This window comes from Sciurus carolinensis, chromosome 14 (assembly GCF_902686445.1).
Source record: "Sciurus carolinensis chromosome 14, mSciCar1.2, whole genome shotgun sequence".
NCBI classification, from domain to species: Eukaryota; Metazoa; Chordata; class Mammalia; order Rodentia; family Sciuridae; genus Sciurus; species Sciurus carolinensis.
The window spans coordinates 55,765,248-55,781,948 of record NC_062226.1 but is presented as its reverse complement, the minus strand read 5'-3'; the positions used below and the strand labels follow the sequence as shown (position 1 = coordinate 55,781,948).

Genomic DNA, 16,701 nt, shown 5'->3' with positions numbered 1-16,701 from the left:
TTTTTTAACAAAATGGCCTTTATATATATTTTTCAGACTTAAATATGGAGATAGCTCTTCAATCTGCAAATATATAAAGATTATTATTTTTAAAACTTCTTTAATTTAGTAAATAATATTAATAGCGCTACTAAAATAATAACTACATTAAAAGGAAGGTTATCATAATGGCACTACACTTCAAAAACATACACAATGAGAAAAACTTTATACAAGGAAACAAATAAAGATCTAAAAACTTACTTATTATTAATATGCCTGGAATATGTCCTTCTTCATAGTGAGGAAAGAGGACAATTTTGGGAATTAAAACAATATTGTATAACCAGACAAAGACAATCAAACCCATGCAGCACCAACCATGTGGGTCAACAACAAAGTGAATCCGGAGACCCATTCTGCAGTCCTATAACTGCCTGCCAACCCACAAGGAAAGACAATCCTAAGAAGAAGGGGGGAAAAAAAAGTTACAAACATAGAAAAAAAATTACTTGACTAAAATCTGTGTTTCTGGCACCTATAAAATGTATTTACTGACTTTTTTTGCATATTTGATTTTTTAAACACTAAACACTTAGGAAAACAAACTTCTAGGTATTAAATTTCACCAAAAGACTCAAATAATTAAAAGTGTTCATTATGAATTTCTATTATGAGTATAAATTGGCATTATCTGTTGAAATTAAAACAATATTTGTCCTAATCCTGCAAATTTCATGTAAAACCCAAGAGAAATAAGTGTACATATCCAGCAAAAGATATATACAAAAATTTTTAGTAGTCTTAATCATAAAATTACTGATGGTCACACAAGTCAAAATAGTGTTTATCCTGTGTGGAAAGGGTGTGTATTAACTGAAAAGGGTGTGTTTTAACCTCTGAAAGGTTAAAAATGTTCTGACCTTGATGTGGATGACACTCTGTGGGTATATGCACATGTATACTAAAGACTTGTCTCTTCAGTTTAATTTCAAAACACAATAAAATATTTTTAAAATCATTTTGAGAAGTGAAATGTACGAATTGCTAGAAACATTAAAATTCATAGAGTGAAGCCCAACTAATTTTTATTACTATCTACTCAAAAGATTCTTGTTTAAATGGGGCTTTGTTTTCAGTTGAGTGTTAACGATCCACCAACAGATCTCCAAATGAGCCACTTACAGAGTCACAATATACTTCAAATATAGCTACCAATAAAATGACTTAAAATGCATCCATGTCTTAGTAGGTACAATTATAATGCTTAAACAATAACCCTTATAATACAAGATCCTAGTGGGCCCTTTTTATATAAAATGTATAGATATAACAATAAACAAGGACAATGATCCTTGAACTTGTAAGAAAGAAGAATCAACCGGGAAGCTTTAAAAGAATATATATTCCCGTTTCAAGCTAATAAATCATAATTCTTCATAGAGTTCAAAAACTAATAAAACACTTTAAAATACTTTCCAGGTGCTGTTACTGCTGACTGTAACCTAGGAACCACTAACCCTGAATCTTCACAAAGATGTCAGTGCTACTCAGATCAACAAATATTAGTTTGGTCTCTGCTATATACCAGTCGGTTGTTAGATATTTTAGATGCAACTATGACTAAGACATAGTCTTTGCTTAAAGAAACTAACAGACTAAGGGCAAAGAGCCACAAAAAGATTTAGCATCATATAGTAAATTCCAGATATGTGCTCAAGTTATCAGTAGGGGTACAAAAGGAGGAAACAGTTAAATGCAGATTTAAGCAAGACTTTCTATGATAGATGAAAACTGAGTTCAGTCTTAAAAGATGAGAGAAAGTTACCCAAGAAAGAAAAGTGACAATAATACCACAAGCAAAAGAAGAGCTGGAGGTATATGAGAGTAAAAACTGCAGGAGGTATATTACTAACTGCAATCACAAATCATAAAGCTTTCTGTGATTGGACACAGTGGTGCATGCCTGTAATTGCAGAGATTAGGAAGGCTGAAGCAGGAGGATTGCAAATTCAAAACAAGTCTCAGTAACTTAGCAAGGCCCTAAGCAACTCAGTGAGATCCTGTCTCAAAATAAAAAATAAAAGGGCTGAGAACATAACACAGTGGTAAAGCATCCTGGGTATAATCCCCAGTACAATTAAAAAAAAAAAAAAAAAAGGGTTTCTATAGATAGTGACTGGTAAGAAATGAGAAAGGGTTATAGCATGAAGGACACAAAGATGACATTTAAAATGCTAAGACTTCTTGGGCAAAGGAAACCTATCAAAGCAGGAGATTACAAGATGAAATTTGTTTTAAATAAGTTAGTGAAGTTCTGGTGTGAGGATAAAATTAAAGACAAAGATCAGTTAGGTTAAGAGAATGCAAAAGCCAAAATTAGTTTTAGAGAAGGGACCAATTGAGGAAATAGAATCAAACCAGTGAGTCTTACTAGCTGATTCAATATTAAGAGTTACAGAGAAAAGAGCCAAGGATGACTCCCAGATTTCCAACTTATATCCCAACTATTTCATTCTAAGAATAACTTATCTTCAATTGAAAAGCCTCAGAGTACCATCAGAGGCCTAGGATCTGGAGACTATCATGCTGAGTGAAATAAACCAATACCTTTGACCCAAGGTCAAATGTTCTGTCTGATATGTGGATGTTAACACACAATGAGAGGTGGGAGGGATAATAGTTCAGTAGATTAGACAAAGGGAAATAAGAAAGACAGTGGAATGAATCTGACATACCTTTCCTATGTACACACATGAATATAGCACAGTGAATTTCAACATAGTGTACATTCACAAGACTGGGTTCCTAATTAGAATAAAATTCCATGCTTGTATAAATATATCAAAATAGAGTCTACTGTCATGTAAACTAAAAAGCACACACACACACACACACATATAAACCATAAAGCTACTAAAATAAAGAAAAAGATTAAGGAACCACTTTATTCTTAAAGGAATATCCCATCTCTGATTCCTAGATCCTGCAAATACTGGGAAATGAGGGGAGGAGGGAAGACAAAAACTCAAATACAATACCATTCAACAGTTGCAGTCAGATAAGGCCCAAATTAGTATTTGCATAAGAATTCTAAAACAGGAATAGTACCCAGGCTTTTAAAAGTAAAAGCTGAACTTCATTACCTTCTAATTAGAAAATTAAAAGACAGATCAGTATCATTAAAGTGAAGAGAGGATAAGCTAGCTGTGTGTGGTAGGTATCATTATTTTAAAAACTAAAGAAGTTCATATACAAATGGTAAGCTATCTACATAGCTAAAAAGAGAAACATTCCAAAGAATGTTAATTTTTCACAGCCTTGCCAACTACCAAGTGCTAAAAGAAATGACAGAAGGTTCTGTTTCTCAACATGTTCAATATTATTAACTTCATGTACCTTTTTGTCCTTTAATGTTTCAGTTCTGTCAAGGACATGAATTTCAATAATTACATAGAAATAGAATAATACCATTATTTGTTTCTAATTTATTAACAGTAGAAACATAAAGCATACAAGCCAGCAAAAGTTTTTTAAAAACTGTTTTCATTCCCCTCTACCAGAAAATAACAAATTTTTCTCATCCATAAAAGAGCCTCACAACAGAAAACATTATAGTGAAAAGTATCATTTAAAAATGTGTCCATTTTTTCCTGAATGCAAACATATACAGATGACAAGCTCTAAAAGAACAAGCATCCCCAGTGAACAGTGAGCACAGGACAGAAAAATAAAACAATGAACAAGATGTTGAATATTTAAAATAAATACCTGGTGAGAGAAAATTAGTGCCACATAATCCTTACAACAGGGTTGTAGAGAAGAAAACAGTTGTCCCGAGAGCTCCAAATCTGATTACAACTACAAACACATAACTGGTAGAGTTGCAGGATCACTCCACTCAGTTAATATCTACCAGGCGTGGCTTACGGCTGAACAGAAACTATTACACATCCCGAGCAACAACCAAGCTGAATACAATGCTACTGCTCAGTCTGAAGGGTGGCATTTGTAAAGTACTTTCATTAGCAAGAGATTCCAACATACTAATTTGTATATTAAGTGGTGAACACATAACTCAAACTTTGATGTGACTAGTGGATATACTGGTACTTCAAGATTTTTTAAGATTACTATCTGGTAACTAAACTTGAGTGCAGTGACTAATTTCATAATGATGTAAATTGCTACAGCACAAACTATTTTTTAAAGAAATTATAATTCAACTCTAATAACTACACTGAGTAAATATTTACAATGTTCAGATTACTCTGATGGGACACCACCTTTCCTTTTTTGCCTTTTCAGGCAACCGTACTTCATCACATATTTTGCTCAGAAAGACTATTCAAGTAATTAGGAAAAGAAAATAATAGAAAACTACTATCTGACAGGAAATGGTAACATCAGAATGCAGAAGTTAGAAAATCATAAAGATTAGCCAAAATAATAAGAAATCTAGTCACATGTATATCTCCAAACACAGTTTTGTATGACTGACCATCTTGGCCAAAGTGGTTTTACGGTTGTTCTATGAATATGAAAAACACATTCCATCATTCATTCCTCCTGTCTGAAATGTCCCTACTACTCTCCTTAACTCTACTTAAATTTAACTCATAATTCAGGACAATTTGAATCTCATTCTCCATATGAAATTTTTCCTGAAACCTCAATTCACAGTAATATTTTGGTTCCTAATTTCAATAAAAAGCAAAATTATTAGAAGAAAACGGCCAGTGGCCTTAAAAGCTTGGAATGAGGACGGCCTTACCCAGACCCATAAAGCCAAGTTCAACCACATAAAAATTAAAATTCCTGAGCCCAAAACACACCAAAAACCAACTCAAAAGACATAGCATCCATGGAAAAAATATTACAACATATAATGATAAGAGGCATACAAAGTAAACATAAAAAGGCAATTCAAAAATAGAAAATAAAATCCAATGATTAATCACTACTGATTAGGAAACTGTGAAATAAATAGTTTTTTTTTTATCACTTCATTGAAAAACTCTTAGAAAGACAGATGACATCCAATGTTGAGAGGACAGAGGGAAAAGGGTACTCTCATAAATTACCAGTGTGCACGTAAACTGATACAATAATTTGGAGAGGGTAATTTGGCAGTATATATTAAAATGTAAAATCCTTTTACCCAGCAGTTTTATTTTTAGTAATATCTGCAAAGGTACTCATGAGAGTGTACAAGTATATATACATACAAGGAGGTACAAAGAACACAGCACTTCTTATAAAGTATAAAAACATAACACAGTCTACATGTCCATGTAGAAGAGGGGAATGATCAAATAAGTTATAATTCATTCATACTATAGACTATTCCCAAGTCACTGCAACTTTGAGGGGGGGAAAAAAAGGAAGGCACACCTACATGTGCATATAACTACCTACAACTCACTACTGAATGAATAATCAAGTTACTATGGTGGGATGGGGAGAAATCTTACAGTGGCTTTTCTGGAGAGGAGCGGATAGAGGCAGACTAGGAAGGAGCATGAGGGAACTAATGCTAATGCTGGTGCCAATAAAGATCTATACCATGATATGGAGTCTGAGTTATACAAGTATGTGAATTTGTCAAAACTCAGCAAATGTACCCTTGATTGCTGCATTTCATGGTATGTAAATTAACCAAAAAAAAAAACCCCTATAATCTCCAATGCTGAACTCTAGTTAATGACATATATTAAAGTATGTGGGGAAGGAAATATACTGATGCCTGCAATTTAAAAATAATAACAATAAAACTGATTGATGGATGGACAGAGAGATGAGTATGTGATGAAGTTCTATAATAATAGTTATAAAATCTAAGTGATGGGTATTCAGATTTAACACTATAAAATTGATTTCCATACTTCCGATTGAAGTTTTTCAAAATTAAATGTGGGGGGATAGGTTGAAACAACAGTTCATATAACTTTTTTTGTCAAAAAATATACACAAGTAATTTCTGCATACGTATGGGGGAAGAAATGTCTGAAGAAAACACATCAACCAAATTGTTGATGGATCATCACTGAACTGAAGGAGAAAGAGGAGTGAGGAGGAAGGTTTTCCTATTTTATGCATATATTTATATGTTCTTCTAAGTTTATTAGTATCATATACAATTCTAAATTATTTTCAACCACCTAAAAATAGAGACTGACAGCAATAATCTTATAAATGCTTAATTTGCACCTCTATCACTATATATTATTTTTTAAATTAGAATTTTTTAAAACTGCTGTGCAGAAGGATCAGCTGTCAAACAACATAAGATTTGCAATTTAGAAAGATGTTACTGAGACTTGTTTTATTTACAGATTATTTTCTCTAGGAAAAAATTTAATATAAGAAAATATGTTTAGTTAAAAAGTAATATAAAATCTTTAAACAAACATAAACTACATTTGCTAATGTACAATTAAGTGAATATAAACATTAGACTCCAAGGATACTATGCTACATGACAAATATATTCCCACTGTAAAATGCAAACTTACCACTTGCAAATTTACTGGGATATGTTGTAAATTTTCTGGTACTTGCATCTAGAAGTTTTATCTTGATTCATTCTTTTTTCATTTTATCCCACCAAAATGGATCTTCTCTTCAATAACTGTTCTCCTTGAGAACCTATCAGTGGTTTAACAAATAATAATCTCTTACAAAGATAAAAATTGTAAGCAGCTAAATAGTCTATGAAAATACCAATTACAAAACTTTTAAATTGAAAACTAAGATGATTCAATTCTACCCGATTCTATGCTTTCATATGCCATTGATCCCCCCAGAATTTGCATTTGATCACCAGTATAGATGAAAGTTCTCTCTTCTGAAATCACCTCATTCCCATAAAATCAAAAAAGCATTATGTGTCCAGCATTTGGGCATCATCAAACCTCAATCTCAAAATAAAAAACAGATTCTGAGATCACTTATATGACAAAATGCATATAAGATGTCTTCCAAGATGTGACGTTAGAAGCATCTACTCACAATTAATAAACAGAGAGCAAAAGAGTTTAAAATAGAAATTTCAGTTTAAAATATTCTAAGAAAAAAATTTATCCTCCTGCAATGAAACCGCCAGGAGAGTCACCATACAAGTTAGTTTCTATAGCTTAAACTTAAAATAATAATAATAATAAAGAGTTCTACATAACATATACCAATTCACAGTTAATTCAATCACCCTTTATTAACTATATATTATGCTTTGACACATGGTATAGATGAAAAAGAGGTGCTGAGGATGACTCCTAGATTTCTGTATTGGAGTGATTAATTTCTTTCCCTATTTATTTTCTGTCTTCCCTACCAACAGGTAAGCTTGAAGAGAAAGAGGATCTTAACTCATTCTCTAAGACATGTTATATGGAAAGAAGAACAGGTTTTGAGAGAATAATGCTGTTTGTTTTTAGAGATGCTACAATAGAGACTGATTAATAAAGAGACAAGATCAATACAATGTAAAAGAAGCTAAGGAAGAAGGCAAAAAGGCACCTCAGAAAGGGTATTAGTTCACGGAACATTTTTCAGTTTTCTGAAGATGCAAGTGTGTGCTGAGATGCACCACAACCAACTTCTTTCTTATGGTAAGCTGTCTTCAGGGAAAGATTTTCAAAGACAATGAAGCCTGTGAGTGAGCTAAATGCAAAATAGAGACTTTTCTAACCAAGAGAGTAGAACAAGAAAAGATGTAAAAGCAGGCAGAGAAAATCCAAGTAAATGGAAACAACTAGAATCTCTGCATCTGAAACATGGGTTAAGATGTGCCAACCTCTTGACCATAATCAATTCAAAGAAATAAATTCTGTGACACTATCAGTACATACAGAAATATACGAATAACTGAAGAAGTTTTATCCTTACTACGTAAGATGCACTCTGATACTGCTATTCTATTTTACTTCAACAAAAATATATGATGCTGGTCACAGCCTACTAAACAGAATTGATGACACCAAATAAAGAGTGATCCTCAAATTAAAAAGCACTATGAAATGAAACCATGTGGATGAGTGTGGACTTCACCCTGAATGCAATGGAAAACCATTAAAGGATTTTAGGGAACAAATTCCAGGATCAAATCTGAATTTGGAGAAGAAAAGCAACAATCCTACGGATGGATTTGGGTAGATGGATAAACTACTGAAAATGACTTAATGAGCAACAAACTAGGCGGACTATCACCTGAGAAATGATGAGGGAAGCCAGGTTTGGTGGTGCACGCCTGTAATCCCCGCAGCTCGGGAGGCTGAGGCAGGATTGTGTGTTCGAAGCCATTCTCAGCAATTCTGCCAGACCCTGTCACTAAATAAAATATTTTTTAAAAGGCTGGGGATGTGGCTCAGTGGTTAAGTACCTCTGGCTTCAATTCCCAATACAAAAAAAGAAAAAAAAAAGAGAGAGAGAAATAATGAGAAACATGGGAAGCATCCCAGAAATGCTTAATTATAAGCTGTGGGATATGTTTGTTTTAGGAAGTGACCCAACAGAAAACATACTGGAAAAAGAGCAGATATAGGAGAACTTTAATGAATAAAACTGATAGAACTTAGTGGTCAATTGAAGCAAAGGGCAGATTCTACAATGAGTCCTAAATTTCTGACTTAGGAACTAAAGTAAGTTGGTGACATTCTGCAAGACAGGAAATAAAGGACAAGTTAAGAATTTATTAAGTGCACTGCTACCAATGCAACAATAAAACTATAACATAGTAAGAATGTGAAAAATACATCAAAATCATTATCATTACATTTCCATTCCCCCTTAGAAACTTGGAAGGAATAAGACAAACAAAACTAACACCTGTATTTTCTCCCAGGGTCAATCTGTCTGTGGTGTAAGATTATTAGATTGCCAAATGTTATGTCTTTCTACTCCAACTTTTTAACCTAATTTGAAGTGGTGTCCTTGGCTGCACCTTGCTTCTTGGAAACAAAATATCATATGACAAAGTTAAGGAGCTGCTACCTACCCTAATGGCAAATGAATGTGAAAAAAAAAAAAAAAATACAAACAGAATTAGATGTGGAACAACAAAATGTTCTGAAACATGGCCAAAGTCAGTAATGCCACTAAGGCCATAACTGTAGGGTGGCTTCTTAATGTTTCAACAAAACAGTAGTTTCTGTAAGTAACATTATTAGGCCAATCATCCATGAGTCAAACCCAAGTCATTCACTGGCTTAACATCAAGAAAATTCTCAATTTACATCTACAGTTATTAGAGTTATATTGCAGACATAGCATGCAAAATGCGATTAACATTTCAGTGCTAGATCAATACCACTGTCGCCACTGTGAAATCAAATCTCATCTACGTGGTACGAAAATAATGGTAAGCCCCAAAACCCTAAAAATTTTGGGATAACAAATTATAAAGTTTCAGAACTATGTCACTGAACATTTTTAACACTGCTATGTCTGAAAAAATGTACTCAATTCACAGAGTAAGCTATCGAACATACCAAAAAATTTTTTTGCAGGGGCCAAGAGAAAATTAATAGTATTCTAAATCAATATATGAAATTTAAAACATTATTAGAAGCAAACATTAGAAAATAAAGTTACAGTTGTGTATCTTTAAAATACCTATAAAGCTATTTGACTTGATTTACTCTACTCTGGGAACTGGTTAATCATGGCAATTAGCTCTACTTAAACTTCAGACTCTATCTGCCTCTAATACTTAGCCAATGAAGTAATTCTTAAGATATTATATAGACATTGTTTATTATCAACAGAGTAGTAAATATACCTTGTACAGATGTTAAAATACAGAGCCAGGTTCAAATGGTAATACAGTTTATTTGCTTTCCAAGCTTCTGTTTGACCCTCTTTAAGATGGGGCTAAAAATATCAACTTTACAAGGTTGTAATCATACTTAAATGAGAAGTTGCCTAGCAAAGAAATATCTCCAAAATAGTAACTTTAAAGGGAAGTGTGGAGTAGGGGAGAAAGGGAAACTTAAAGATGAGTTTTACTTCTCTTTTTAAGAACTCCAGAATGAAACAGTGTTTCAGGTCCCATCCTTAAAAGGAGTGATACGATTTAACTGTACCTCAGCTAATTTACTTCCTTTGATACCAAAGTCTGTCAACTATTTGTTAGGGCAAAAAAAATTCAAAAAGTATAGATTTCAGTGTTATACCATAAACATGTAGTAAAGTTATATTTCTACAAGTTTCCCTGGGCTTTCTTCAAGCAGAAAACCAAAAATAGAAATTTGATCTAGAATCCAATAATTGAACTAAAAAGCCCCTAATCTAATCTCTTTCAACTGCAAACAGGATGGTAAGATGAGAAATGAAGCATGGAAGAAAATCAGACTTGACTTCAGAAGCTAATGAGACTATATAATTAAAGCAGGGAATTTTGAATCAATTGCTAAATTCTCCAAGAAGATTTTGTAAAAATGTGGGTGGGGCAAAGTGTCAAAGCATAACATTCTTGCACCATCAATGGTTTCAAGAATCAACTCTGCAGAACAAATATCTAAGTCACTCCACTCTGGGCAAAACTAAACATAAGCTGTTGCTCTTCACATAAGCTTGTTGCTCTCCTGGACACCTGCCTCAGGAGTGAAAAATAAATAAAAATAATGTACCTCTATTAATAATACTGCACTATAGTGACACATTTCATCAAAATCTTCTAACAGAAAGTAGAAATGCCTTGGAAGATATGAATGACAACAATTAAAACTACCAAATGTTTTGAGTCAGTACAAAATATCTATGTGGGAATATTCATTTAGGAAGGTAGAAGTGTGGGATAAAGGATACAAAAAGTAAGATTCAAGGTAGAAGAGAGACAGGAAGCAATGATAATCTTTTCTCCAAAAATGGTGCAAGGAAGCTGGGCACAGTGGTGTAGTCTTATAATCCCAGCTACTAGGGAGGCTGAGGTAGAAAGATTCCAAGTTCAAGATCAACCTGGGCAACTCAGCCAGAGCCTGTTTTTTAAAAAAATAAATAAAAATTAAAATAAATTAAATAAGAAAGTACATGAAAAAACCTTCAGGTATGGTAAAAGTTAGACATGAAGGGGTAAGGTTTTTCCTGGGTATAAAAAAGGCATGTTCTTCCAAACGGGACAGTAGGCCAGCTTCTGACCACCTAATACTCACTGTACCAAGATATACTGGAAGAATAAAAAAGAAACCAAATTAGACTATCTTTGCATCAGAATTTACCAAAGCAGGCCTAATCTAAAAACACTAACACTAGATGGAAAAATCTCTCCTCACCTATTTGCTAAAGCCAAAAATCGTGCAGTATGTGAAAAAGTTATTCATTCTATAATTTTAATTTAAAAGGCTTTCAGAAGTTCAACTGAGATCACACTTGAGCATTTTAAGTTAGAATTAAAAGAAAAGTAATCAGTGAATGGCATAATACTAATTTCTCTAACCTGACTTTTTGTGAAAGGAGCAACAGATAGGTGAGGAGAGTAGATATTGGTTTAGCTTCCAAAATGGGGAAGAAGGTTAATTTACCCAGAGAGAAAGAATACAGAGGGAAAGGAGGTCTAAAAGGCAGACAACAAACTTGGAAAACATCACATTTTTGCCTAGGGTAGATCTAAAAAGGGAAACAGAATAAGTAAATTACCATCATACTAAGGTACCTATCAATGCAGCTTCACAGGTCTTTGTGGTACTGGGGATGGAACTCAGAGCCTTGTGCTTGCAAGGCAAGCACTCTACCAGCTGAGCTATCTCCCCAGCCCGAAAATGTGCTTTTTAAACTAGTTGATTCAACTTATCAGGAATTCTTTACTAACAAATCACTGTTCTGGCAATAAGAAAGACTGATATTTTTCTATTTATTCTTATCTCTCTTGTGTTTTTTAATTGATTCAAAATACATCAAACATTATCAAAGTTAATGAGGTTTTTATGAACTGATTATGCCAAAAGATGCTAAATTTTCTTTTATTTCTAACACATTTGAAAAGTTGAATCTTATATTTAATATTTTGCTAAAGTTATATTCTCTATTCAAAAAGGAAAGCTGAATTTAGGACTAACCTTCAGGCAATAAAAACAGTTTTTCCTCTGCCTTCCCTGTTAAGCACAGTAGTACTGATACTATCACTGTGTAGCCTCCTATGCTGAAAAAGTCTTCATTGACTCACTCTTAATTACAATTCCAGAAAAAAGCTCCATGGAGACATTACTAGATTTCTCAATCAGTTTCTTCCCTAATCCATGGCATTATTTTATTCAAGAGCTTTTCCACTGTTTCTGAATCACACACTATGAATTAAATCATAGATTTAAAGCAGACAGTGGGCAAATAAGCAACAAATTTTATGTTTCATTTATTACTTTTTGTATTTGAATCTAACTTACTAAGCTGATATTATATGTATGTATTTTTAAATGTTTAAGTTTCTTTTATTAAACAAAGCAAGTCATAGGCAACATGACACAATTCTTATCATCCGTCTTCAAAATATGCTGTATTTATTCCAACCACAGCTTCTAACACATGTTAAATCCAACAGAAGTTTCAACAGTTTGAAGAGACCTAACATAGTTTTATTGTTTTACATTGAAAATTATGAATTCTGAAGTTCATCTATTCTGGCACTATCTCAAAATTTTACTAATATTTTTCATCAGGTAAATGTTTTAAATATACCTTCCACATGTTAAGAGTCTTACTTGTTACAAACATGGCAATTTAAAAAAAAATGGAAAAGCTTTAAAATAAAGAATAAGCCTTAAGGAATTTAGGCTGACTATATGGATAAGAAAACAATCTGGGTCACTGACCTACCAATGACCCACAGCTGGATAGTGACAGAAATGGGAATAGAATCTGGTTTTACTTTCCACGACACCAAATCTCATTTGATTCTTTTCAGTTGTTTTCTCACCTCATCTCTTCTTCAAAAACCTTTTTGCTATTAAGTGACTGCACAACTAAGCCAAAAAAAAGAGGACCTCTCTGAATTTTATCTTTAAAATAAATGTGAAGAGTTGAAAGAAGTTAATGGAATACTACACAAAAAGCCTTTTAATCCAGGAATAGTACACTCTAAGCAGTCATCAAATGGTAACTACTATTATTATTTTTACAAGTTAGGTAGTGAATGTTTTTAGGTGCACATATTAACATAGTAGGTGGAGGAACCATTTGACACATCTTTTTAACTTGCACTTAATTATCCTTATTTGTCTTTAGACAGTAACTTTACCTAAGATTTATAACCCGCCCACAATGACCTTGATTTTTTTTTTCCTCTTGTACTTTTATGGACTGCTGTACTGCAATATTTTCAAGAAATAATTGGTCAGGTCCTCAGCCCTGGAGATACAGACATCCTCCACTGACTCACAAGAGATCTAAAAATGTAGCCAAAATATAGCTTGAGAAAGACCATAATTTAAATGGTCTCTCCAGTTAAAATCCAAGCAACCTATAATGAGGACAGGTAACAAGTGCAAACTGCTGCCATCCACCCATAAGAAATTTTCTCTAAACCGCCTTTGATTGGGGGTGGCGGAAGAAGGTCAATAAAAGAGCAAACTATTTCTCCTCCTGCTAGTCCTCTGCAGCTCCTCACCAACGGTCTGGGAATGAATGAAAGATTCTGTCATAGCACAGAGAAGCCCGGAATCCTGGCGCAGGTCTTCGGGAGGGAGTGCAGAGAAGGGAAACCGGTTTACAGGGAGGAAACTCCAGGCATTGACTTTGTTTTTTAACTAACCCAAAATCACATCCACTAGAGCAGAAACCCACCCGCCACCGGTTATGGGAGGGGCACCGGCGGGTGGCTGCAGGGCTGGCAGAAGGTGTTCTGAGAACCACCAGGCCTGGGGAGAGGGGGGCGCGGACAAGTCCCGAGGTTCCAAGCACGGGTTCGGAGCGTGCGCGGGGACAGGTGCAGCAGGGGGCTAGGGAAGCACCGCGTGGGCGCTGGGACCCGGGTCGGTGGCCCCGCGCCCCCAGGCGGAGGGCGGAGCGCGGCGGGCGGGGCCGGCGGGGGCGGCCATCGTCCCCGCGCCTGCACACACTTACCGGGGCCGGCTGCCTAGCCTCTCGCCGCCGCTGTTCACGCGACCGCCTGCGACTCTACCCACGCCTCTTTCTCCCGCGCCGCCGCCCAGGCCGGGCCGCGCTCCTCTTCCGCTTCCGGGAGCCCGAGCACCAGGACCGGCCGACTGGGTGTCCGCATGCCCGCGCACCCGCGCGGGGAGGGATCGGCCGCCGCCGCCGTCGCCGTAGCAGTCTCCGCTTCGCGTCCAGGAGCCGCGATGGGAGCCGTGGAGGGCCGAAAGACCAGAAATCGCGCCGCGGGCCCCGAGGCTGCGGGCCCCGGCGGACCGCCATCACCGGAACACTACCTGAAGCAACTCCGTGTCTCCGCCCTCCCCCAATGTCCCTTTCCCGGCTCTGCCCAGGCCGTCCTTCTAGTCCCCACACCCTCACTGCACTGGATTTGGGCCTAATCCTTAAGGATTGCCAGTGTCCTTTCTTCAGAGGGTACGGCCAACAGGCCTGTCTCCCCCTCACGTGTTGTTGACATCCCATGGTACCTTGCTTTAAGTATGGTCTGCAGCATCAGCATCCTCTGGAAATGGTAGGAAGTGCATAATATCAGTACCCGCATTTTAACAGGATCTCCAGGTGATTTTTAGAAGTGCACCTTAAACATTGAAAATTACTGCACATAGTGCATGGTTTACCCATTTCAGACCCTCTGTTGGGATACTCCAGCCATCCAAGATTTTTCCTATTCCTGTCCGTAACCTCCATCCATAGCCAAACAAGCCTTATTTATATTTCAGAACTCCAAAAGTTGTCAGTTCTCCTATCATTGTAGCATAGGAAAAATAATTTTACCTAACAATGCTAACAGCACATCTTGGTAGAATTTGGTTTCTTTACCAAACCTATGAGATACACTAAAAAATCTTTCCCAACTCATCTCAGCTAAACAGTAATTTGGAAAGCTCAAACTGTTTGTTAGATTATGGTGCCTTTATGCCATAGAGAATAGTGTGTGGATGGAAGAAATAGTTCCTCCTGTGTAAAGTCTGTACTCATAAGGTGGAATTGAAAACCTTCCACCAATAGGTTCCTTTCTACCTCTCAAGTGTTAGCTCCAATCTACTTAGTTCATCTCCTGATCTTATGAATGCCCTCCATCTTCTCTCTGATGATCTTAATTCTGATCCAGCTTGGAAGTCAGCTGAAATCCTGCCAGCCCAGAGTTCTCTCTCTTCACGGTTCTTGGACCACACCCACTGTAGCTTTGGGGGGCCCTTATGCTACTTTGTATTGCTAGGGATTTTAAAATAATTTTATTGAGATTGAAATGATAACAAACCCCTTGTGATCTTAAAGACAGAGATTAGGTTGTTTTCAAAGTCTAGATCCAAGACCTGCAGTGTCAGCATCACCTGGCAATTTGTGAGAAATCATGTTCTCTAGCCCCACCCCAAATCTATAGTATTAGAAATTTTGAAAGTGGAGCCTAGCAATCTATGTTCTAACAAGTCTTCTAAGTGATTCTAATGGACACCAATGTTTCAGAATTGTGACCTGGAGTATTGTATTCCAGAAGGACCCAAATGATAGGAATTGGTTTGACCCATTCATACATAGCTAGGTTTAAAGACTAATCACGATTCCTTTGGGAAGAATTATCTTGGATTTTCATAATGCTTTTTGATATAGTAGGATTTTTGTAACTTGGTTTGTTTGGAGAGAAGAAAACATTACAGATAAGGAGTTACTTTAAAAGAAAACACAAAGAATCCCTCCCCTAAATTCTGCTACCTGAATTGCATATTGTTTTGCTTGCTCTTCATTTACCCCTCTGAGAGGGAATAATTAGGGTCAAATGATCTCAACATGCCAAAATCAGAATTAGTTGACAGGCACACAAACGTGAATCGAAAGTGTTCATATTTCCAATGCCTTTGTTTTTATGAGTTAACTATTCTTGCATCAGTCAACTCGATTTCACAGAGAATTTTCTAGGAAACATTTGGAATGAGAGAAGTTAGAAAAAATATTCTTGAATCATGAAACCTTTTAGCTTGGACAGTTAAGATATAACCAAAGCCCTGTCTACCCTCTATACTGAAGATCAAGTCATTTCATCCTAAGCATCAGACACCAGTGTCATGATGAGGAAGTAAAGGAAATATGGCATCAGATAATCTTTTCATATTTACTGTAAGCATGGAAAGAATATATATATATGTTGCAGTGATGTGCAGCTAGATTATTGTGCCTTTGTGCCATAGAAGATAGTATGTGGGGGATGAAGATATATAGATATATATATATCTTCATCCCCCACATACTATCTTCTATATATATATATATATATCAGTATTTTTTTCCTTCCAAAATTTTAGTCTGTTTCATGGACCTGTGATGGAATGAAATGTGACTATTAACTAAATTAATACTTATCTTAAAATGTAGACAAGGACAGTGGCATTGCTTCCACTGCTCACTTAGCTCCTAACCAAGGTACAGTCAGGGCATTTATGTAGATAAATTCAGTCAACTATTGTGCTTCTATGCCATGACTAGGGAGGACTGGATTTTACTGCAATTTTCCAAAAGTCAGTGCAATCCAGAGTTTAATCAGTACAGGCTAATAGCCCTTGGCAGCTTTGGGTGGATGGCATTCTCCACCTGCCCAGATGGGTACCATGCCCTTCGCACCCA

The 16,701-nt window shown here is 35.9% G+C and overlaps 1 protein-coding gene across 5 annotated transcripts in view; it reads right to left on the bottom strand.

Annotated features, from left to right (window-relative positions):
• The window catches only part of Zdhhc21 (zinc finger DHHC-type palmitoyltransferase 21), a 64,568-nt gene extending 50,358 nt beyond the window's left edge, over positions 1-14,210 (bottom strand). The window contains exons 1-3 of one of the 5 annotated variants that reach the window (XM_047525095.1): positions 14,032-14,210; positions 6,495-6,627; positions 244-442 (exon numbers count right to left, since the gene is read on the bottom strand). In XM_047525095.1, coding sequence (XP_047381051.1) covers positions 244-397 — 154 coding nt within the window. In that variant the 5' untranslated portion in view covers positions 398-442; positions 6,495-6,627; positions 14,032-14,210. Of the gene's footprint in view, positions 1-243; positions 443-6,494; positions 6,628-8,187; positions 8,262-14,031 lie in introns of those variants that run through there. The other 4 variants (XM_047525097.1, XM_047525098.1, XM_047525096.1 and 1 more) reach the window with 4 other exon arrangements.
• Between the last annotated feature and the right edge of the window lie 2,491 nt (positions 14,211-16,701).